Genomic DNA, 16,879 nt, shown 5'->3' with positions numbered 1-16,879 from the left:
ACAAGCATGCCTTACTCATTGTTCAAGCACTTAGATCAGTTAGACTAGAAATGCACGATAAACACAAATGGAACAGAACAGTACCTGCATATATTGAGACACTTCACTAACATCCTTTCTTGGTGCCTCCGTCTCACTGAGTGCCTGGTTTTTCTCATCTAGAAATGACTGAAGTTTTTCCGACAGATTTTCAAATAACTCCACTTTAGTCTTCAACTCTTCCATTTTCATAAGCTTCTCTTTATGCTTGTTACTTGCTTCAGAAAACCGTCCCGCAAGTTCACTCATTTTAGCTTGCAGTGTGGATGCAGTGGATGAGTCTGCTGTTTCTGTGAACTTCTTCACTTTTTCATTCATAGTGTTTATACTGCTTTGGCGACCCGCAATGTCTTGTTCTAGCATCTGAAACAAGCAAGAACTACTTTGTATTGCTTATAATTAAATTTTAAGACGTGAAACTGGTCCACCATGCAAAGCAACAAATCAGTAGAGCTAGACCATCAGGATAGATCTATTTATTTCAGCTACAAAACCCCTTATGTGCAGTTTCACTTCACACAACAGTCCTCTTTATTAAGTATTTTGAAACCATTAAAGGTGCCGAACTAAGATTTGAATTATTTCATGAAATCTGAATTATCAAACATATGTTTCTTCTTTCAGAGAATACTACTTACAATGCTTTTACTAATAATATCCTGAATAGCAGCAGAATTCAAAGGCACTTGATCTTGTTCTTCAAGGCTCTTTTCAACACCTTCCATCCAATCCAGCATTTCATCCAAACCATCCTGCACACTTAGGGATCGTGTCAGAGTTATTTGGAGCTTCTCATTCCTTTCATTCACAGACTTGGATAAATTGTCATACCTTTCCACAATATCATCTGATAAAGAGAAAATATGTTTAATTTTTTTCCTTTAGCCAAACCAAGGTGGTTATTGTTATCATTATTATTATTAATAATAATTAACTAAGCAAATAATTGCTTGGAAACAGACAGTTGGAGTCATGTTCCTTGAGCCTGAACATACTCCTTCCCACTGGAGAATTTATGATCCTCAGCAAATTACTAACTCTGTTTGGCATGCCCATCTGTAACATGTGAACTAAACATAATCCCCATTTCTAAGGGGGGGGGGGGAAGTGAAAAAAAAAATGACCACTTTTAAGGGAAGAGCATATTGATCAAGTGTAGGAAACAGACCGACAATGAAGTTACTTTGTTGTAATACCTTATCACTCAACAAAACATGGACTTCAATAGTGACACAAAAATATGGAAACTGTATTTTGTCTGTTCCAGTACCAGCACGCAGACACAAGTGATAAAAAGAGGTATAAAGAAAAGTAAACATTTTACCCAGTGTTTTCTGAATCTCATCTTTGTCTGGTGTCAGCTCTCCCCTTGTATCCAGTAACACTTCAGCAGCTTTTTTCAATTTTTCTACTGCAATTTGGTGGTTAGACACTTGTCCCTGAAGAACCTGTAAAATTCCACAATTATCAGTTATGCTTTTCAATACAGCTAATAGTTACACACACAAGGCTTGAGATATGCCATACAACCTAAACTTGGTGCTGGGAATAAACTAACTCCATTTGTGACCTCTCCTTAAGTAAAATCTTCACCAGTGGCTATGGCTGCCATCGACCTTCTGGCCCTTGTATTAGTTTATTCACCATCTTTTTATCTTCTGTTTTACAATACTTCTCTGACTCAACAGATTACTTGAATGTAACTTCAAAATGTGTCCTTTGACTAATTGTTTTTAAAGACCACTCATACAGACTGATATACTATCCAAAAGAAAAATAAACATAGTTTTCAACTAAACATCAGAGAACAAATCAGGGGGAAAACCATACAGTCAGCAGCAGTAGTTACACATTCACCATCAGATGTATCGACAAAGGATCAGGCTGATATTGTCATGTAAACAGGAATATCTTGAAAGAAGATGATTGCCTTCACAGTTTAGGACCCGCCTGAAGGCAGTGTCACTGAATTTTGCCTAGGTTTGTCCATTTAACCAAGGAACACAGGTTATAGAGACTAGCCCAGCCATGACTCACTCCAGAGTCAACAGAGAAAGAGAGGAAGGCTGAAGCAACTTCTGAAAGGGGCTTGCTTTCCCTGGTGCATTAAAGCACTTTTGGGTGAATAGTCTTCAAATTATTTCAGGCCTCTGTGCTAGTGTAATATGATGTGTCTTTGTCTTGATTCACTTGAACTTTATACAAGTCCAAAACAAAGGGACTTCTCATTTATTTTTTGATACACACTAACTCAATGAACATATGACTCAAAAGGTAACCCTAGCTGCCCTGCCAGGACAAAGACGTCACGTCACTGCATTCAGCGCTGGTATCCAGAGCACAACGGTACGCCAGAACATAGTATGTCTTGCTGACCCACTTGACACAATAAAACTCAGATAGACCTGAAGAGGAATTTTCCTTAAACTATAGAAATATACTGTACTTGTGGAAAGAAACAAAACAAAAAAAAACCACAAAAAAAAGAAAAAAAGACATACCAGAAAACCTTGTATGTGGACAGAAAGCAAGCAAGCTGATGCCAGAAGCACTGAATATTCTGAAGAACAGCTAATGCCCATAAAAAGATTAGACCCCACCATGCTGCCAAGGTCTGTGTCTAGCTGGATTATCAGCTGCATTTGTTGGCTACAAGGGACAGCTTTAACTTGCAGCACCTGACTTCTTCAGAAATGCTCTTTGTTTTGCTTTCATTAATTGGCTTTCTTTCTTCAGCCTCCTGTTTTTTTCTCTTCCTTTGAATCTTTTGACACGTTCTACCCTCTCTCTTCTTCCCAGCTCATAGTCATTGAGTGCCCTTTTGTGTGGCAAGTAATCCATGTAGGCGTTTCATAAAAGAACCCCAGTACTCACTCCTTTTGTATTACTTGCATGAAAATTGGCATTATACAGGATATAATTCGTTTTGGCATAAGGAACAAAAAGTTTAAATGAAGCTTCAAATTGTAATTGGTGTTATTCCTACTTTTCTAGTGCTTGGAAGCACAAATGTACCTAAATTGTTCCACTGTTAGGAGATCAAAATGTATACTTTTAATTTTGTTGTCCTACATCACCACTGTGATTTGTCTCCTCTGATGTGTCATGCACCAAAGTGTTGGGCAATTCCAGTGGCAGATTTGAAAAATATCATGTGGTAAATGTTCTACTGCTCAGGTTGATGTAATGGCAATGGTTAAAGCATGCACTTTGCAAGAGCCTTTGACTATCATTTGTCAATAGCAAACATATCAGACCTGCATGGATACTCCACACAGCACAGACAAAACAGTGCAGAAATGCCCGAGCAATAGCCCTGCTCACTAAAAAATAAGTAATCTTGCATTTTAATTGTAGTATAGATGATTGAATGTGCTTATGAAAAATCTAAGAGTCAGTTCAAAGACTACAGACTGTATGAAACTTTATAAAACTCATCTTATACTTGGGTTCCTAAACCCTTCTGTAAACCTATGTTTTACACAGCTAACTGGAGTTTTGCCTTCGCAAGCTCGATCACTAACTTATCTAGGATTTACATAAAGTTGTGAGTTACGCCCTCAGTAGGAGGGGGAAAAAAAAAAAAAGAAAACCAAAATACCATTTTTCTGTGCAGCGCAAATTCTGTTCTATTCATACTCTGCAGGGCATATAGTACTGGATACAACTGAAGCAGGCAGACTAGTCTGCTTACACAGTGTGATCCCTTTTGTAATGCAGTAACACACAAATGCAAACAGAAAAAAGCAAGAGTCACAGACAGCAAACATCAAATGGTCATCTCTGTTGGGAGATTGGTCCCAAGCCCTACCCTGAGAGCAAACTGTAACCATTAAAGCCTTTCTTAGTTCAAAAACTTTCCAGATTTCACCCTATCATTTGCTAAGTGATATGAAACACATCTTGCTTTCACCACTGCTAATGGCATCTTGGTCCCCCATTTTTTTTCACCCTAATGCTTTTCAGCTAACACTCTGAACAGCTGAATTTCAGAACTATAAAAGTTGCACAAGCAAAGCAAGAATTTGGCCAGCAGCCACTTGCATTGGATTAGATTATCCTGTTTTTCAGACAAAAAGCAGTTCCTTCTAAGACAGAAGTACTTCTGATTTTAAAGCTTTTCACCTTGGTTTCTTCTAGTTGTCTTTGGAGATTTTTGGGATCCACTGCAATTGGCTCCGATAGTTGTTTGTTCACAGCTATTTCAGAGGCCTGGAGACCTGACAAAAGTCCAGATGAGGCATCTTCATAATGCTGGTATTTATCCACCAGGTCTTTAAGGTTATTTCCAAGGATGCTACACTAAAAGAGTAGAAAACAAACAAGCAAATATCCAGGCATTAAAAACTGTGTGCTGCATTTCATACCAATCTCAATATCATACTTTCTTTCCTGAAATACTGCAGGATTTTTTCCTGTCATCATTCTACTGTCTGATTTCTGAACTAAGGTATGGCAGCTGGACAAGGCTATGCAGGTCTTGCCAGTTTGTGCTCCTCAGGCGTGATATAGGATCAATTCACTGATGCAGGTGGGAAACTGGAATCTAACCCATTGTACTAGAATAGGAAAAGCTTTAGGAATACTTTTGATCCATCAGCATAAAGATTCTTTATCAGCACTCTGACACCAAAAATGTAGCTAGTGGAAGCTAGAAATATAAAAAAAAATAAATCAGAAGATATATGTATGTTCATTAAAATACAGACAGCAGAGTACTGCATAGTGACTCCAAAGTGGTAAGGCTCGATATTGCACATATGGTTTGGTTTTGGTCACTTAAGAATGTCATCTGACCAAGATCCTAGTAGTCCTACATGTTAACATGTCCCAAAATGTATGCAGTGAATCAACATGTAAAAAGGTCAGTGGAACTCTTTCAGACTTTTTAGAGATCTGATTTTATCAAGTCAAAATATTTATAAACAGTTACTTAAATACTTATCCTCTGAATCTTCCATACACTGTAATTTAATATTTATATATGGTGCTTGGTCTCCATCTGGTGGGCAAACATAGAATGCACTTATTTACATAACCGTTTAACTAAGAACTGACTTTAAGATTCCTTCAATCCCTGAATTTTAGAAAAGCCAACTTCCAGCTCCTCAAGGAGATAGTCAGTAGGACTCCCTGGGAAACGGCCCTCAGGGACAGGGGAGCAGAACAGAGCTGGCAGATCTTTAAGGAAGTGGTCCACAGAGCGCAGGAGCTATCGATCCCTAGGTGTAAGAAATCAAGCAAAGAAGGGAAGAGACCAGCGTGGTAAAAAAAAATAAATCAGAAGATATATGTATGTTCATTAAAATACAGACAGCAGAGTACTGCATAGTGACTCCAAAGTGGTAAGGCTCGATATTGCACATATGGTTTGGTTTTGGTCACTTAAGAATGTCATCTGACCAAGATCCTAGTAGTCCTACATGTTAACATGTCCCAAAATGTATGCAGTGAATCAACATGTAAAAAGGTCAGTGGAACTCTTTCAGACTTTTTAGAGATCTGATTTTATCAAGTCAAAATATTTATAAACAGTTACTCAAATACTTATCCTCTGAATCTTCCATACACTGTAATTTAATATTTATATATGGTGCTTGGTCTCCATCTGGTGGGCAAACATAGAATGCACTTATTTACATAACCGTTTAACTAAGAACTGACTTTAAGATTCCTTCAACATACAAGCCTATAAACTCATAAGCGTGTGTGTGAATACATATATCAAAATAGAAGCAATATAAATATTTATTAAAAGCAAGAAGCTTTTACAAAAGGCAGAAAGGTTACTGCAAACCCATTCACCATATGGAAGATCTCTCTAGAAGTCTGTCCTTCAAGACTCAATTCAGTAAGAAAAGCCTACTTTGCGTCAGTTTTGCTCTGCATATTTGAAGCACGTCTATTATGTCTGTGCTAAATTTATGTACAGCAAGGATAGAATTCGGCAAGTTGACAAATCTGAGACCACAAATCAAGCTGCTGGCATAGGATTCTTATATGTATGACAATAAACACTCTGAAAATCTTGTGATGAAATCTCTACATTCACATTCAAACCAATCCAATAAATCAACTGGATGAAATCTAACATGTTAATACCAGCTTTTCACTTCACTGTTCATATAAATTAAGTGGGAGAATGAAAATGAGCTTCTGTAAATGGAGAGCCATCTTCACAAACTGTTTGAGAGAACAGGGTTTACACTGTTTTTATAATGAAGTGATCAAATCAATGTTTTTACAGAATTTACATTTCTGAGCAAGAAAACGTTAAAGAGATTAAAATTGCCAAAGATGGCAACTGCTGCAAACTAATACTGTATCAGCGGACAGTGAAGCTCTACTAAGGAGTCTGAACCTATGATCTTAGAAAATTATGAAATGGCATAGTCAATACCGACAACAACTGTTTCTTAAAATGGTTCAATTAGTAATGATCTCAAAAGTTTAAAATTCCAGAATATTATCAACATTGAACACCACTGTGTTGGTTTTTTGAAAACAGCTGGAGAGTTGGCATGTGAGACCGGTTGGTGATGTTTATCTAGTTCTGCCAGACAGACTCCATACGTGAACCTGGCACAGAAAGCTGGATTATCTTTCCTCTCTAAGGTAGATGAAGGATTTTGCACTGCTAGTTTCCTATTAGAGGCTAATCTCAGATTGTTAAGGATGAAATGTTTATTTGGCACAGCATTGCTATCCTCAAATCACTATGTCCTTGCATGCCTAGTGCTGACAACAAAGGTCACACTGGGACAAACTATTTCAAGATACAAATCAACCTGAAATTTTGAATGTTAAATCTTGGCATAGTCTCTCTCTTTCTATACTCATTTTATTAGTAAGAGGCCAAGTAAATAAGCAGTTATGGGAAATATCACGAGGAACATAAAGAAATGCTATCCATCTAAAAGTATTACAATTTCTTTCCACCCCAAAATGTTACTCAGACATCCCATAATGTCATAAACTTAAAGACTTTGTTTAAGGGTAGAAAGAACAGTGAGGAAATCTGATCTGATTTCTCCCTTATAACACGAGGTAGAAAATTTCATCCATTCAGACCTTGAATAGTCTGGCGCTTGACTAAGGCAGATCTTCCAGAAAATCATCTTGTTCTGTTATCTAACTTTAAGAAACAAAATATATAGTATTTGTTTCACCAGCTAACCTCTTTGTATACAAACTGTCAAATCAATTACAGTAGTCTTTCATACTCAGTATAAATAAAACTTACCTTAGTATAGAGAGATTTGAAACGATCTGAAGCACTATCCAGCTTATTCTGCACTTCAGCATGTGTAGCCGAAGTATCAATACCATCTTTGTCGACCTTCACACCATCTCTTTTGCTACATGACCTTGCAGCATCTAAAACTCTTTGTCCAGAAATTGTAATATACCGTAAGTCACCTTTGTGAGATATAACATCTTCTGAAAAACTCTTCTGCCTTTTCAGTTTGACCATAATACCACTGAAGTCAGAAGCACCTGCCTCCAAATTGTCAAGTTCTTGTTCTGCCTGCTGCAGCCAGGTCTCAAATTCACTATAGTCTGCATCAAATTTTTCAAGTTCCTCTCTTAGAGAATGAGTCAACTTCATTTTCCGTTCTGATTCAGCTAAAGCAGCCTCATACTGAGCCTTCAGCTCTTTCATGTTCCTTTGCATCTTGTCTTTTTCTTCAGGGGAAAGGTAGTGCCCTTGTTTCTCAAGCAGTGCCTGAGCAGACTGAGTTGCTATTATGACAGCCTGCTGCTGCGAAATAATTTTCTCATGCTGAGCCTACAAGAAAAAAATAGAAATAAAAATTATGGCCAGCACCTTCTCAGATGGTTCCCTTAGACCACTACTGTCTCGAAATCTCCGCTGAATTCTGCTTAGAAACAATGAGTAAAACAAAGTCCATCAAGATGATAAAAAGATTTTCTAATTTTCGTATTACTTATTAAAAAACATTTTGTGAGTAATTTAAGTGAAAGCATGACTCCTGGTTCATCATATTTCTGTGCAGTTTCAAAATTTTACAAAACATTCCGTGGGGATTTTAGCCAGATATACAGTGAATGACAAAATGGGAATCTTCAAGAATCACTGGAACTCGGAAACTCTGGGATATAGATATCTCTCTCTCACACAAATACTTTCCCCTGTACTTCTAAAAGACAATTCTATATAGTAAACTAGACGTTATCAACCTTTTTTTTTTTCCCTTAGTAAGAATTATTTGCTTATTATTTAACATTTAGGATAGCACGTTTATTGTAATCAAAACTTTCCCAATTCCCTGTCTCAAAACAGGATTTATCAAATAAAGCATTCAAAAGCAGGCAACTTTCCAGATCAAAACTGTTCCATTTCCTGTTACATATATTGTAGCTACCATTTCAGACAAAAGGACCAAAGGGAATGAAAGCATCAAACATTAAAAAGAATGCAGATACTTTCTCATACTGAGTGAACAAACATTATTACCAGATTTTTTTAAATTTCCGTTTTCCATTTTAACAGCAGTGATTCTTATCAAATATACTTGGTCATAAAACAGGTCCTTTTGACATTAAAAATTGAGACACGTTCTATGTATGTAAATTGTTTCAATCTCATAAAAAAATGACAAGTCATCGGAACTGGCACTGTATGCCAAATAAAAATCTGTATTTCAAATAGATTCTTTCAAATACATCTCTGTTCCTGGAGGTCCTCTATTCCCATGTAAAATAGCTACATAAAGTAAGACTGGTATGCTTTTCTTCCATGAGTATATTGGGCAATTATCCTTGTAGGCATTAGGTGTAGAAAAGAACTGTCAAAAAAGTGGAAGTAAAAACCTTATGTACACAAAAGCAAATTATCTCGTTTTCTTAGTTGTTTGGTTTTTTTTTTAATAAAAAAGGAAATCCAAAATAGTATCAGCTATCAGCATAACCCCTTTCATCAACATTTCCATCAAACCACACCTAGAAGTTCTTGGTCACTCAACTGTAAGTCAACAAGTTGCTGCTTTTTGCATTTCATCCACCTGCATTAATTTCTCACTATAAAAATTAAGAACAGACTCACCATCAGGATTCTCAATGTTTACCTTGTAGAAAAAGTCCTTTTTATTAATTTGCAGGAAACAACCATAGTAACAGCGAAAAAGTGACAAATTTGTAATATATTCTAACTACTGAAATTCCTACCTGTGTATCACTAACTTCCTAGTGCCTGTTCCAAAGTCTATGACAGAAAGGACAAGATTGAATTCACTCACGTTGACATGCTTAGCACCTAAATGTTGAATAAACCCAGTAACAGTACCTTGACTTTCTGATACTGCTGGTTCAAATTATCTTCTGTGCTCTTTACTAGTCCATCCACCCGAGTTTCCATGTCTTGCTGAATTTCCAGCAGATTACCATTGACATCATCCTCCTCTCCCTCCAAAGTCTTCACATCTCCCTCTTCAAAGTGTGTTCCATTCTGTTCTATCGCCTGCTTATATTTCCGGCCATGCTCCGCTTCTTTATCCACATTTGATAACCAATCCAAGAGATTTTCTATTGTATTTTTACTTTCTTCCAGCTGTTCTATGGCTGCAACCTACATTGAAATTTCACAGTTTCAGTTTAGAAATCTTCTTTAGGCACTACAAAATATCATATGCAAACAGACCATTCAAAATACACTAGCATTAAACAAAATTTTTGATTGACATTTATGTTGCTGTTTATTTTATAAAGAAAATTAAACAGCAGTTTATTAGTCACCCAAATAAGATATAATTTTTATCTCTCCACAGTATATCAATAATAAGTTGCGGCACTAAAAACACATTAAAAGTTTGAATAAAGGTATGAAATGGTTGCCCAAAAACCTTTTCTGTTTCTTGCTTAATTGCTGTTGTCATAGCTTTATCCAATTCTTTTTTGGACTCTTCTGCCTTCTGGCTAAGGAGCAAACATTTCGTCTTAGCTTCATTCAGTTTCTGTTCAAGAATAGTCTTGTCTTCTTGCGACAACTTTTCTCCATTCTCTTTCAAGAAGGTTTCAGTATTTTTCACAATCTCTGCCAGTGTCTGGGCACTCATTCTCATGTCTTTTTGTATCTCCTTTTGAGAAAAAAGAAATCAAATAGCAGTAAGTAAATTATTGACCAGATCTTTCCAATAAACTTTACTGGAACTACCTCTGTTCTAGGGGCAAGCACCACACTGGTCCCTTCCTATATGAGAGAGTACATGATATATTACTAAACTGCAGATGGGGTTATTAAAAATATAAAATCAATTCAACATCTGATAATGTTGCTGCAGCTCTTGTTTTGTTTGGTTTTTTTTTTAATTAAATTGCAAGTCTGTTGGCTCCTGTTCAGACTGAGGCCATTTTTTTCCTTTGTTTAGCAGCTCAAATATTGTATTTCCATGTACAAAGAAGAAAATACCACCTTATTTTTTAGATATCAAGAGATAAAGTAAATCTGCTACACTGTAGTTAGTGAAGTGAGTCTCCTGACAAATTCCATTCCATTACTATCCTAACAGAAACCCACGAAAAATAAGGGGATTGAATAGAAGTCAGGAACTTGTAGTCATCTTTCCCAGGTGGAAGTTTTCCCGTATTTCATGGTTTTGTTCAGGCCAGGAGTGCCATTAAGAATATTTTTCTTTAACTGTAATCAGTCATAACATTTTAATCTCTAAATAATGTTTAAGTCCATTTAATTTCAGAGTGGACAGATGTTGAGTTTTAGTTTACCCAAAGCAGTTTGCCTAGTCCTATGACAGAGTCAGATAAAAAAGCCAGCTCCAAGAGCGCTTCTTGCAATTTCTAGTACGTACTCCCTATTCTAGTGTCTCCTAGTTTGAAAGTTTCTTTCCTCCCACTGGCACATACTGGAGTGTATTCATGGGCAGCAGTTTAAATGCACGCCATTAAGCCTTTGCTTTTGGTAGGTCAAACAAATCTATTTTACTCTCCTCTCACATGACAGTCTTGTTACTCAACAAAAGAGTCCAGTCACTCCTCTGTGCACTCAGTCTTCTTTAAGTTATCTAACTGGAATTGTGCATACCTCCTGTTTGGTCTGGTATTGTTCTAGCTCAGCCTTGCTGTCTCCAATAACAAGAGACTCTTGCTGTCCAATGAGGCGATTTTCAGTCTGCGTAAGCAAATCACAGATTTCCTGCAGTTTCTCTTTGCATCCCTGCTGCCGTTCAGCCACATCCTATATTAGAGCCAAATACAATTGAACAATAAAACAAAAACGTCCTCACTTCAGGAACTAACAGGCACTCTAATAGCAATTATCTTTGAACATCAGTATTGCAAAGCAATCATTTTAAAAGTATGCTGTAAACATGATAGCAGTGGTACAAAGAGCAAGATGAACATACAGAAGTTATGGATAAACCTCAAATATGTTGTAAGTAAAAGAGACCATGGTTGATGGAATTGCCCAATAGAAGTCTGGCCATGCACATATGTGAAAGATGAAATCTCCAAATAACAGGAGGGAAAATCCAGTCTCTTAACCGCTTGAAACCTGCAATAAACACTATTAAGTCTGAAAAAAGGACATCAAAACAGAGGTTAGTTGTGATTGTGAGTTAGCTCTTGTTGGTATGCATAATATGTTACCTGAATAGAAAATGTTGACTTTTTAAGCAGTAGAAAAGAACAAAACATGCAACCTAATTATTGTTACTAAGTCCTAGAAAAGTTATCTGTGCCTCTCCTTTACTCAGTTTTATGTTTCTTTCACAAAGTATGGTAGAAACAAATGTTCTTAAACCAGCAAAATAATACAAGGTCTTCGGAATGCTAAAACACCTTTCATTATGCATAAACCGGGGGTTGAGGTGGTGATTCTGAGTCTTATCAGTGCTTCTATGAGAGAAGAGGAGATGCAGTTACACCGCAGCACCTTATCAGCCTGCTTATGCTTGCCAACTGCAGCCATGCCACTGTAGAGGCAACTGTCCCGACTTGACTTAGAGCTTTCTCAGTGCCCGCATCTAGAATTGCAAATACCTTAGCTGATTTACTCATGTTTGTCCTTCTAACCTATCTCAGTCAAAACAAGCCACGTGAGCAAGAATTTAAATAAATCTGGTTCTTTGACTATGAAGACTTAGAAAAAAGATCGCCTATCCAGATGACCTGGCAAATCAGAGGAAAGTCTGCAGCAGGACAGAGGTGATGAGCAATGGTGCGATAGTAAATTCGTTGATAAATATAGCTACAGCCAGAAGAGTTCACTGCTTTATTTCATTACTGATATATCTACTAAACAAACAACATCTGCGAGAAACCTCAAGTAAATTTCTGTCATTGCTAGAAAGAACAGACCTGGTCACCTCAGGCTGTACAGATCCTAATGCCCAAAACTGTATCTGTCCATAATCTAATACCCTCTTTCTGTGACTATACCAAGGAAAGACAAAAATTACCATTCACCAAAGGTGATCAATACCATTTTTACAGAACTGTGAATGTATCCATAATAAAACTGAGAAGATAGGAATACACTTAATACTGCATGCTGGTATTAAAAGTCCTCATCCATAGACAAAAACACTCAGCACACATTTACACAGAAACGCAAACCTTCTGATCACCCAGCTCTTGCGCTGCCTGTAACTGAGTCTCTAAACTTTTCACTCGAGACGTTATTGCTTCCTGTACTTCCTGAAAAGATTTCTGGGTGGTATTTAAGAGCCTCAGCAGCTGTTTGCTCTGATTAGGAGAAAGATCTTGGGCATGTTCAGAAATGAAGAACTGAACATCAAACGCAGTGGACTCCAGTTGCATTTTTTTACAGCTGAGCTCCGCAGCACTGTTCTGTAAATGAAGAGAAGGAAATGACTATCAATGGACACAAATTCAGTACAAATAAAACACACGTATCGCCACCCTCTGCTCTTAGCTCCTGTTCCAAAATGCTTTTGGGAGACAGTTTGGCCAGAATAAATCAACACGCTCTGTCAGAATCATTCTGACACATTCAGATACGACATTTGAATTTGTGCATGGTTTGCCCCGGGACAGTCCATGTCCAAGCAATAAATAGGATGACCCTGAACATCTCTATTTCTTTGCTCTCTCATGGCTGTCTGAAAACCGGCTGACCTTCAACTCTAGAAGATTTATGGCAGGTTAGGTTTAACATTTCCAGTTTCTGGACCTGAAGACCCAGAAATGTTAGAATATTTACTTGAAAGCTTTCCTATTCTTAACTCCACAGCAAGCAGCCCCATTTCTAGCAGTGTGGCAAATTCTGCCCATAGTTACACACTGTGCGGCCCCTATCACGTTACCATGCTTAGTGGGACCCTATTAAAGCACAGTAAAATAACATAATTTTTACCATTCATACATATAGAGGTGTACTTTACTAAAAACTTGATCTGATATTTTTTTCACGACTTACTTCATGGAGCGTGTAATGAAGAGGCTTTTTCTCTCTCATATTCTCATGTATAATTGATTTGGAAGGTAATTAAACTTCACTAAAGATTCTGGATCTTATGCCTAAAGATCCAACTTTAATCACTGAAATATTTGTATTATAAATTAGATTTCTAGAATCATAGAATCGTTTAGGTTGGAAAAGACCTTTAAGATCATCAAGTCCAACCATTAACCTAACACTGCCATTAAAAAAGGGTCAGATTTATTGCAACAAAGGTAAGCAGAACCAAGAGCTTTCTTAGTAAGTCAAACTCTGTCAAAATTTTTTTTCAAGATAAAAAGCAAATCAGTAAGATTGTATTAGTGGATTATCAAGTAGTTGTCTTCTTCAGTAATTAGTTCTAGCTGTCTGTTTAAGCGATAGAGGTTAATAAGCAGGTATACAAAACCTAGCTAATAATTCCTAATAAGTAGTAATGTTAATCAGAAGCACCAACACCTGCCATATGGAATACTTACTTTAAGTAGCTGTAAACTCTTCTTCATCTCTTCTGTATCATTAGTATTCACTATGAAGTCATTCACGATTTTACTGTTTTCTGTGATCCAGTCTGAAAATGTCTGCAGCTTGCTTAAAAGTTGCTGGTGTAATACTGCAAGCTTAGACTAGAAAGGGAAGTTGTATATTTATTTATGCCCCTGGAGTCTAGTCACGTTTTCTATCATATTAAATAGAATCACACGTGTATTTTTATATTAAGATAAAACAAAATAAAGCAAAACCAAATCCTTTCTTTTTAGCTGAATTACCTTGAAGAAAACCAAGATAAAAACATACACCGATAAAAACATACCATTTCCGAGCCAACAGCACAGACTATTTGTTTTGCTCGTTTCGAAGATGTATCACAAACCACCAAAAATGCTTCCTGCAAACAGTCATAGCTTATCTTTAGCTCTTTAAGTTTCTCTTCAGGAATATCCCTGTGACAGAACTTTAAAAACTCTTCTGTCAACTTCATGTCCTTTTTTAGGATAACGGCAAAGGTAGCCAATCCTGATTCAAATGACTACAAAGAGAATATATATAAAATGCATTAAGTTACTAAGCAGGACAGACATTTAAATCTGAATTAATTTAATTATATTTGAAAGATCTCTTTTTCTTTTTTTATCTAAGGGCTTTTCCTAGCACCCATCACTGAAGTAACAAGCCTAAAGAACACTTTACTTACCTCTAGTTGTTCCAGTTCATCTTTTAGTATTTCCAGGTTGTTACTAATGGGCTGCTGGTTATCTAGGTGGCTTTTCATATCTTGAATCACTGCCAAATGTCCTCGCATTTTCTCTGTTAACTTTAAACATTGCTGTACTCCATCGACCTGAAAATTAGTTTTAACAATAGGAAAAGCTTTTCCAAACTCTGAGACTTGAAAATAAGCAATAACAGTCTGTGTTTTAATTATAATTTATTTTAAATTTATCATTTAATTTTTCAACCATTTTTCCAGTTTAATTATTCTCTCCAGCACTGGGAAGGATTCATGCGATTCCTTTAACACAGGGCATATAGCACATACCCACTGTTGTTACTCACCATGTTAGTGGGGGTGTCTTCCAGGACCACTTCTTTTGTTTTGAAAACAGGCTCAGTAAAGCCTTTGGACAAGCTGTCTGTCTTCCCATGCTCCTGGTCACTTTTCCAAGCAATGGCTGCATCGTCTGCCAGTGTTTTCTCTTTAGCAATTTCTGATCCAAACTCCAATTGTTCTGCTGAGAAAAGGGTACAAAGCCTATCTACTTTGTCTTTACCCTCTCGTTCTGTTGTGATACCAGCAACCTGTGAGCTCATAAGCAAACCACTTATCATCTCCTCTAATTTGCTTGCACTTTCATCTCCAGGTGAGATTTGAAAAATCTCCAGAAGTTGAGAGGTAGGAAGTTTTGGAATAGGAGCTTTCACATCTGTTTCATTCTTCCTTTCATCTGGATCATCCATCTGTTGCTTGCAAGATTCCTGCTTCAGAATATCACGAAGAAGATCAGGACTTCTGCAATCAGGCCAAAGCAATGAAAGAGTATCACTGTCCTTTGGCTCTGTACATGGTGCGGTAACCATTGATGCAGTTCTGACAGCATTGCTTATTTGCTTGAGGTTTGACCCACTAGACGAGTCAGTCCCAAGCTGTGTGCTTCTAACCATTGTGAGTAAATTTTGCATTAAAATTTTGGTATCAGAGTAACTTAGGGGTTCACCCTCCTGCTTGCAGTAAACATGTCCCGTTTTCAATTTCCTTTGTAATATATTCTTTAAGTCTTCCATGAGTGTGTCAGTCATTTCTGACAATTGTGAAATATCTTCCTTCACTTGAAAATCTTTGCAGGGTTCCATTTCCTTTCGTAATGACTCCGTGGGCATCTGCTTATTGAAACCATTTCCAAGGGAAGAAGTCTCACTGGCCATGAAATTTTCTCCCTTTGGGTTTTTTGGCATCTCAGGTTCTTTCTGGGCACCATAATTCAAGTCAGCCCCTATGGTGCTCAGAATTGCAGAAGAAACCTCAGTGGTATGACTCCCAACAGGTAGCACTTCACTCCCATCCCCTGATTCTCTGGCATCCTCAGTACTTCCTAAAGCATCTGCTTTTATTGGGGAAAATCCACTATCATTGGTGCTCTTGTCTGCTGAAGAGTCTTTAAGAACGTTGTCAGTATTTTGACAGATAACTCTCCCTGTTTCTTCAGTTATGCTAATTTCCTTTGATTTCACTTTATCAGTTGGGGGAAAAGAATAAGCGTTAAATTCACTTGAATGCATTTCTTCTGTATTTAGCAGAAAATCCTTTTTTCCCTGTCCTCAAAGCAACAGGATTCAGTTTTATCCAATTCTGAACGGTTGCCTTCTTTTGTGTCTGTTGTATGTTGTTTTAAAGAAGCAGAAGCATTAAAATCTCTCTGAAATTCACCTGATTTCACACCACCTCCAATGTCAAACAAAGCTTGGTCAATGTTTACTTGTTCTTTACTTGAAACAGGAGTTTCTCTATCAGCTTTAATTACTGATGCATCAAATATTTCCCCAAGGCTTTCCATCTGAATGGGACTTTTACTTAGCCCCATGATATCACATTCCTCCATCCTATTTTTATTTTCTGTAAGAATTTCAAAATCCATTCCTATCTGACCATGCTTCCTACTGGTGACTGCATGCACTTGGTCACTGAGTGAACTATCACCACCACTCATATAAGGCATATCCACAAGGAATTTAATGTCCACTTGGGATGAACTTTCCTTTTGTTGTTCAATACCAGCCATATCATTTAATACTTTTTCCTCTGCAAATATTGCTTCTCTCTGTCTTTGCCCATTATTTGAATCTAACCTGGGCACAGTACTCCTGTTTTTATTCATACTATGAATAAAGCATTCTGAGGGAAGC

General features: G+C 37.2%; 1 protein-coding gene across 1 annotated transcript in view; it reads right to left on the bottom strand.

Moving 5' to 3' along the window:
• Nucleotides 1-16,255, bottom strand: part of LOC104134416 (dystonin) — a 111,172-nt gene extending 94,917 nt beyond the window's left edge. The window contains exons 1-13 of the mRNA XM_035903398.1: nt 15,035-16,255; nt 14,673-14,819; nt 14,292-14,507; nt 13,957-14,103; nt 12,634-12,867; nt 11,099-11,251; nt 9,903-10,136; nt 9,347-9,628; nt 7,283-7,828; nt 4,165-4,341; nt 1,364-1,487; nt 678-886; nt 85-402 (exon numbers count right to left, since the gene is read on the bottom strand). Coding sequence (XP_035759291.1) covers nt 85-402; nt 678-886; nt 1,364-1,487; nt 4,165-4,341; nt 7,283-7,828; nt 9,347-9,628; nt 9,903-10,136; nt 11,099-11,251; nt 12,634-12,867; nt 13,957-14,103; nt 14,292-14,507; nt 14,673-14,819; nt 15,035-16,255 — 4,008 coding nt within the window. The remainder of the gene's footprint in view (nt 1-84; nt 403-677; nt 887-1,363; nt 1,488-4,164; nt 4,342-7,282; nt 7,829-9,346; nt 9,629-9,902; nt 10,137-11,098; nt 11,252-12,633; nt 12,868-13,956; nt 14,104-14,291; nt 14,508-14,672; nt 14,820-15,034) is intronic.
• Between the last annotated feature and the right edge of the window lie 624 nt (nt 16,256-16,879).

The sequence above is a fragment of the Egretta garzetta genome, unplaced genomic scaffold (genome assembly GCF_000687185.1).
Source record: "Egretta garzetta isolate BGI_Z169 unplaced genomic scaffold, ASM68718v1 scaffold781, whole genome shotgun sequence".
NCBI lineage: Eukaryota > Metazoa > Chordata > Aves > Pelecaniformes > Ardeidae > Egretta > Egretta garzetta.
This window is presented reverse-complemented; position numbering and strand designations above follow the sequence as displayed.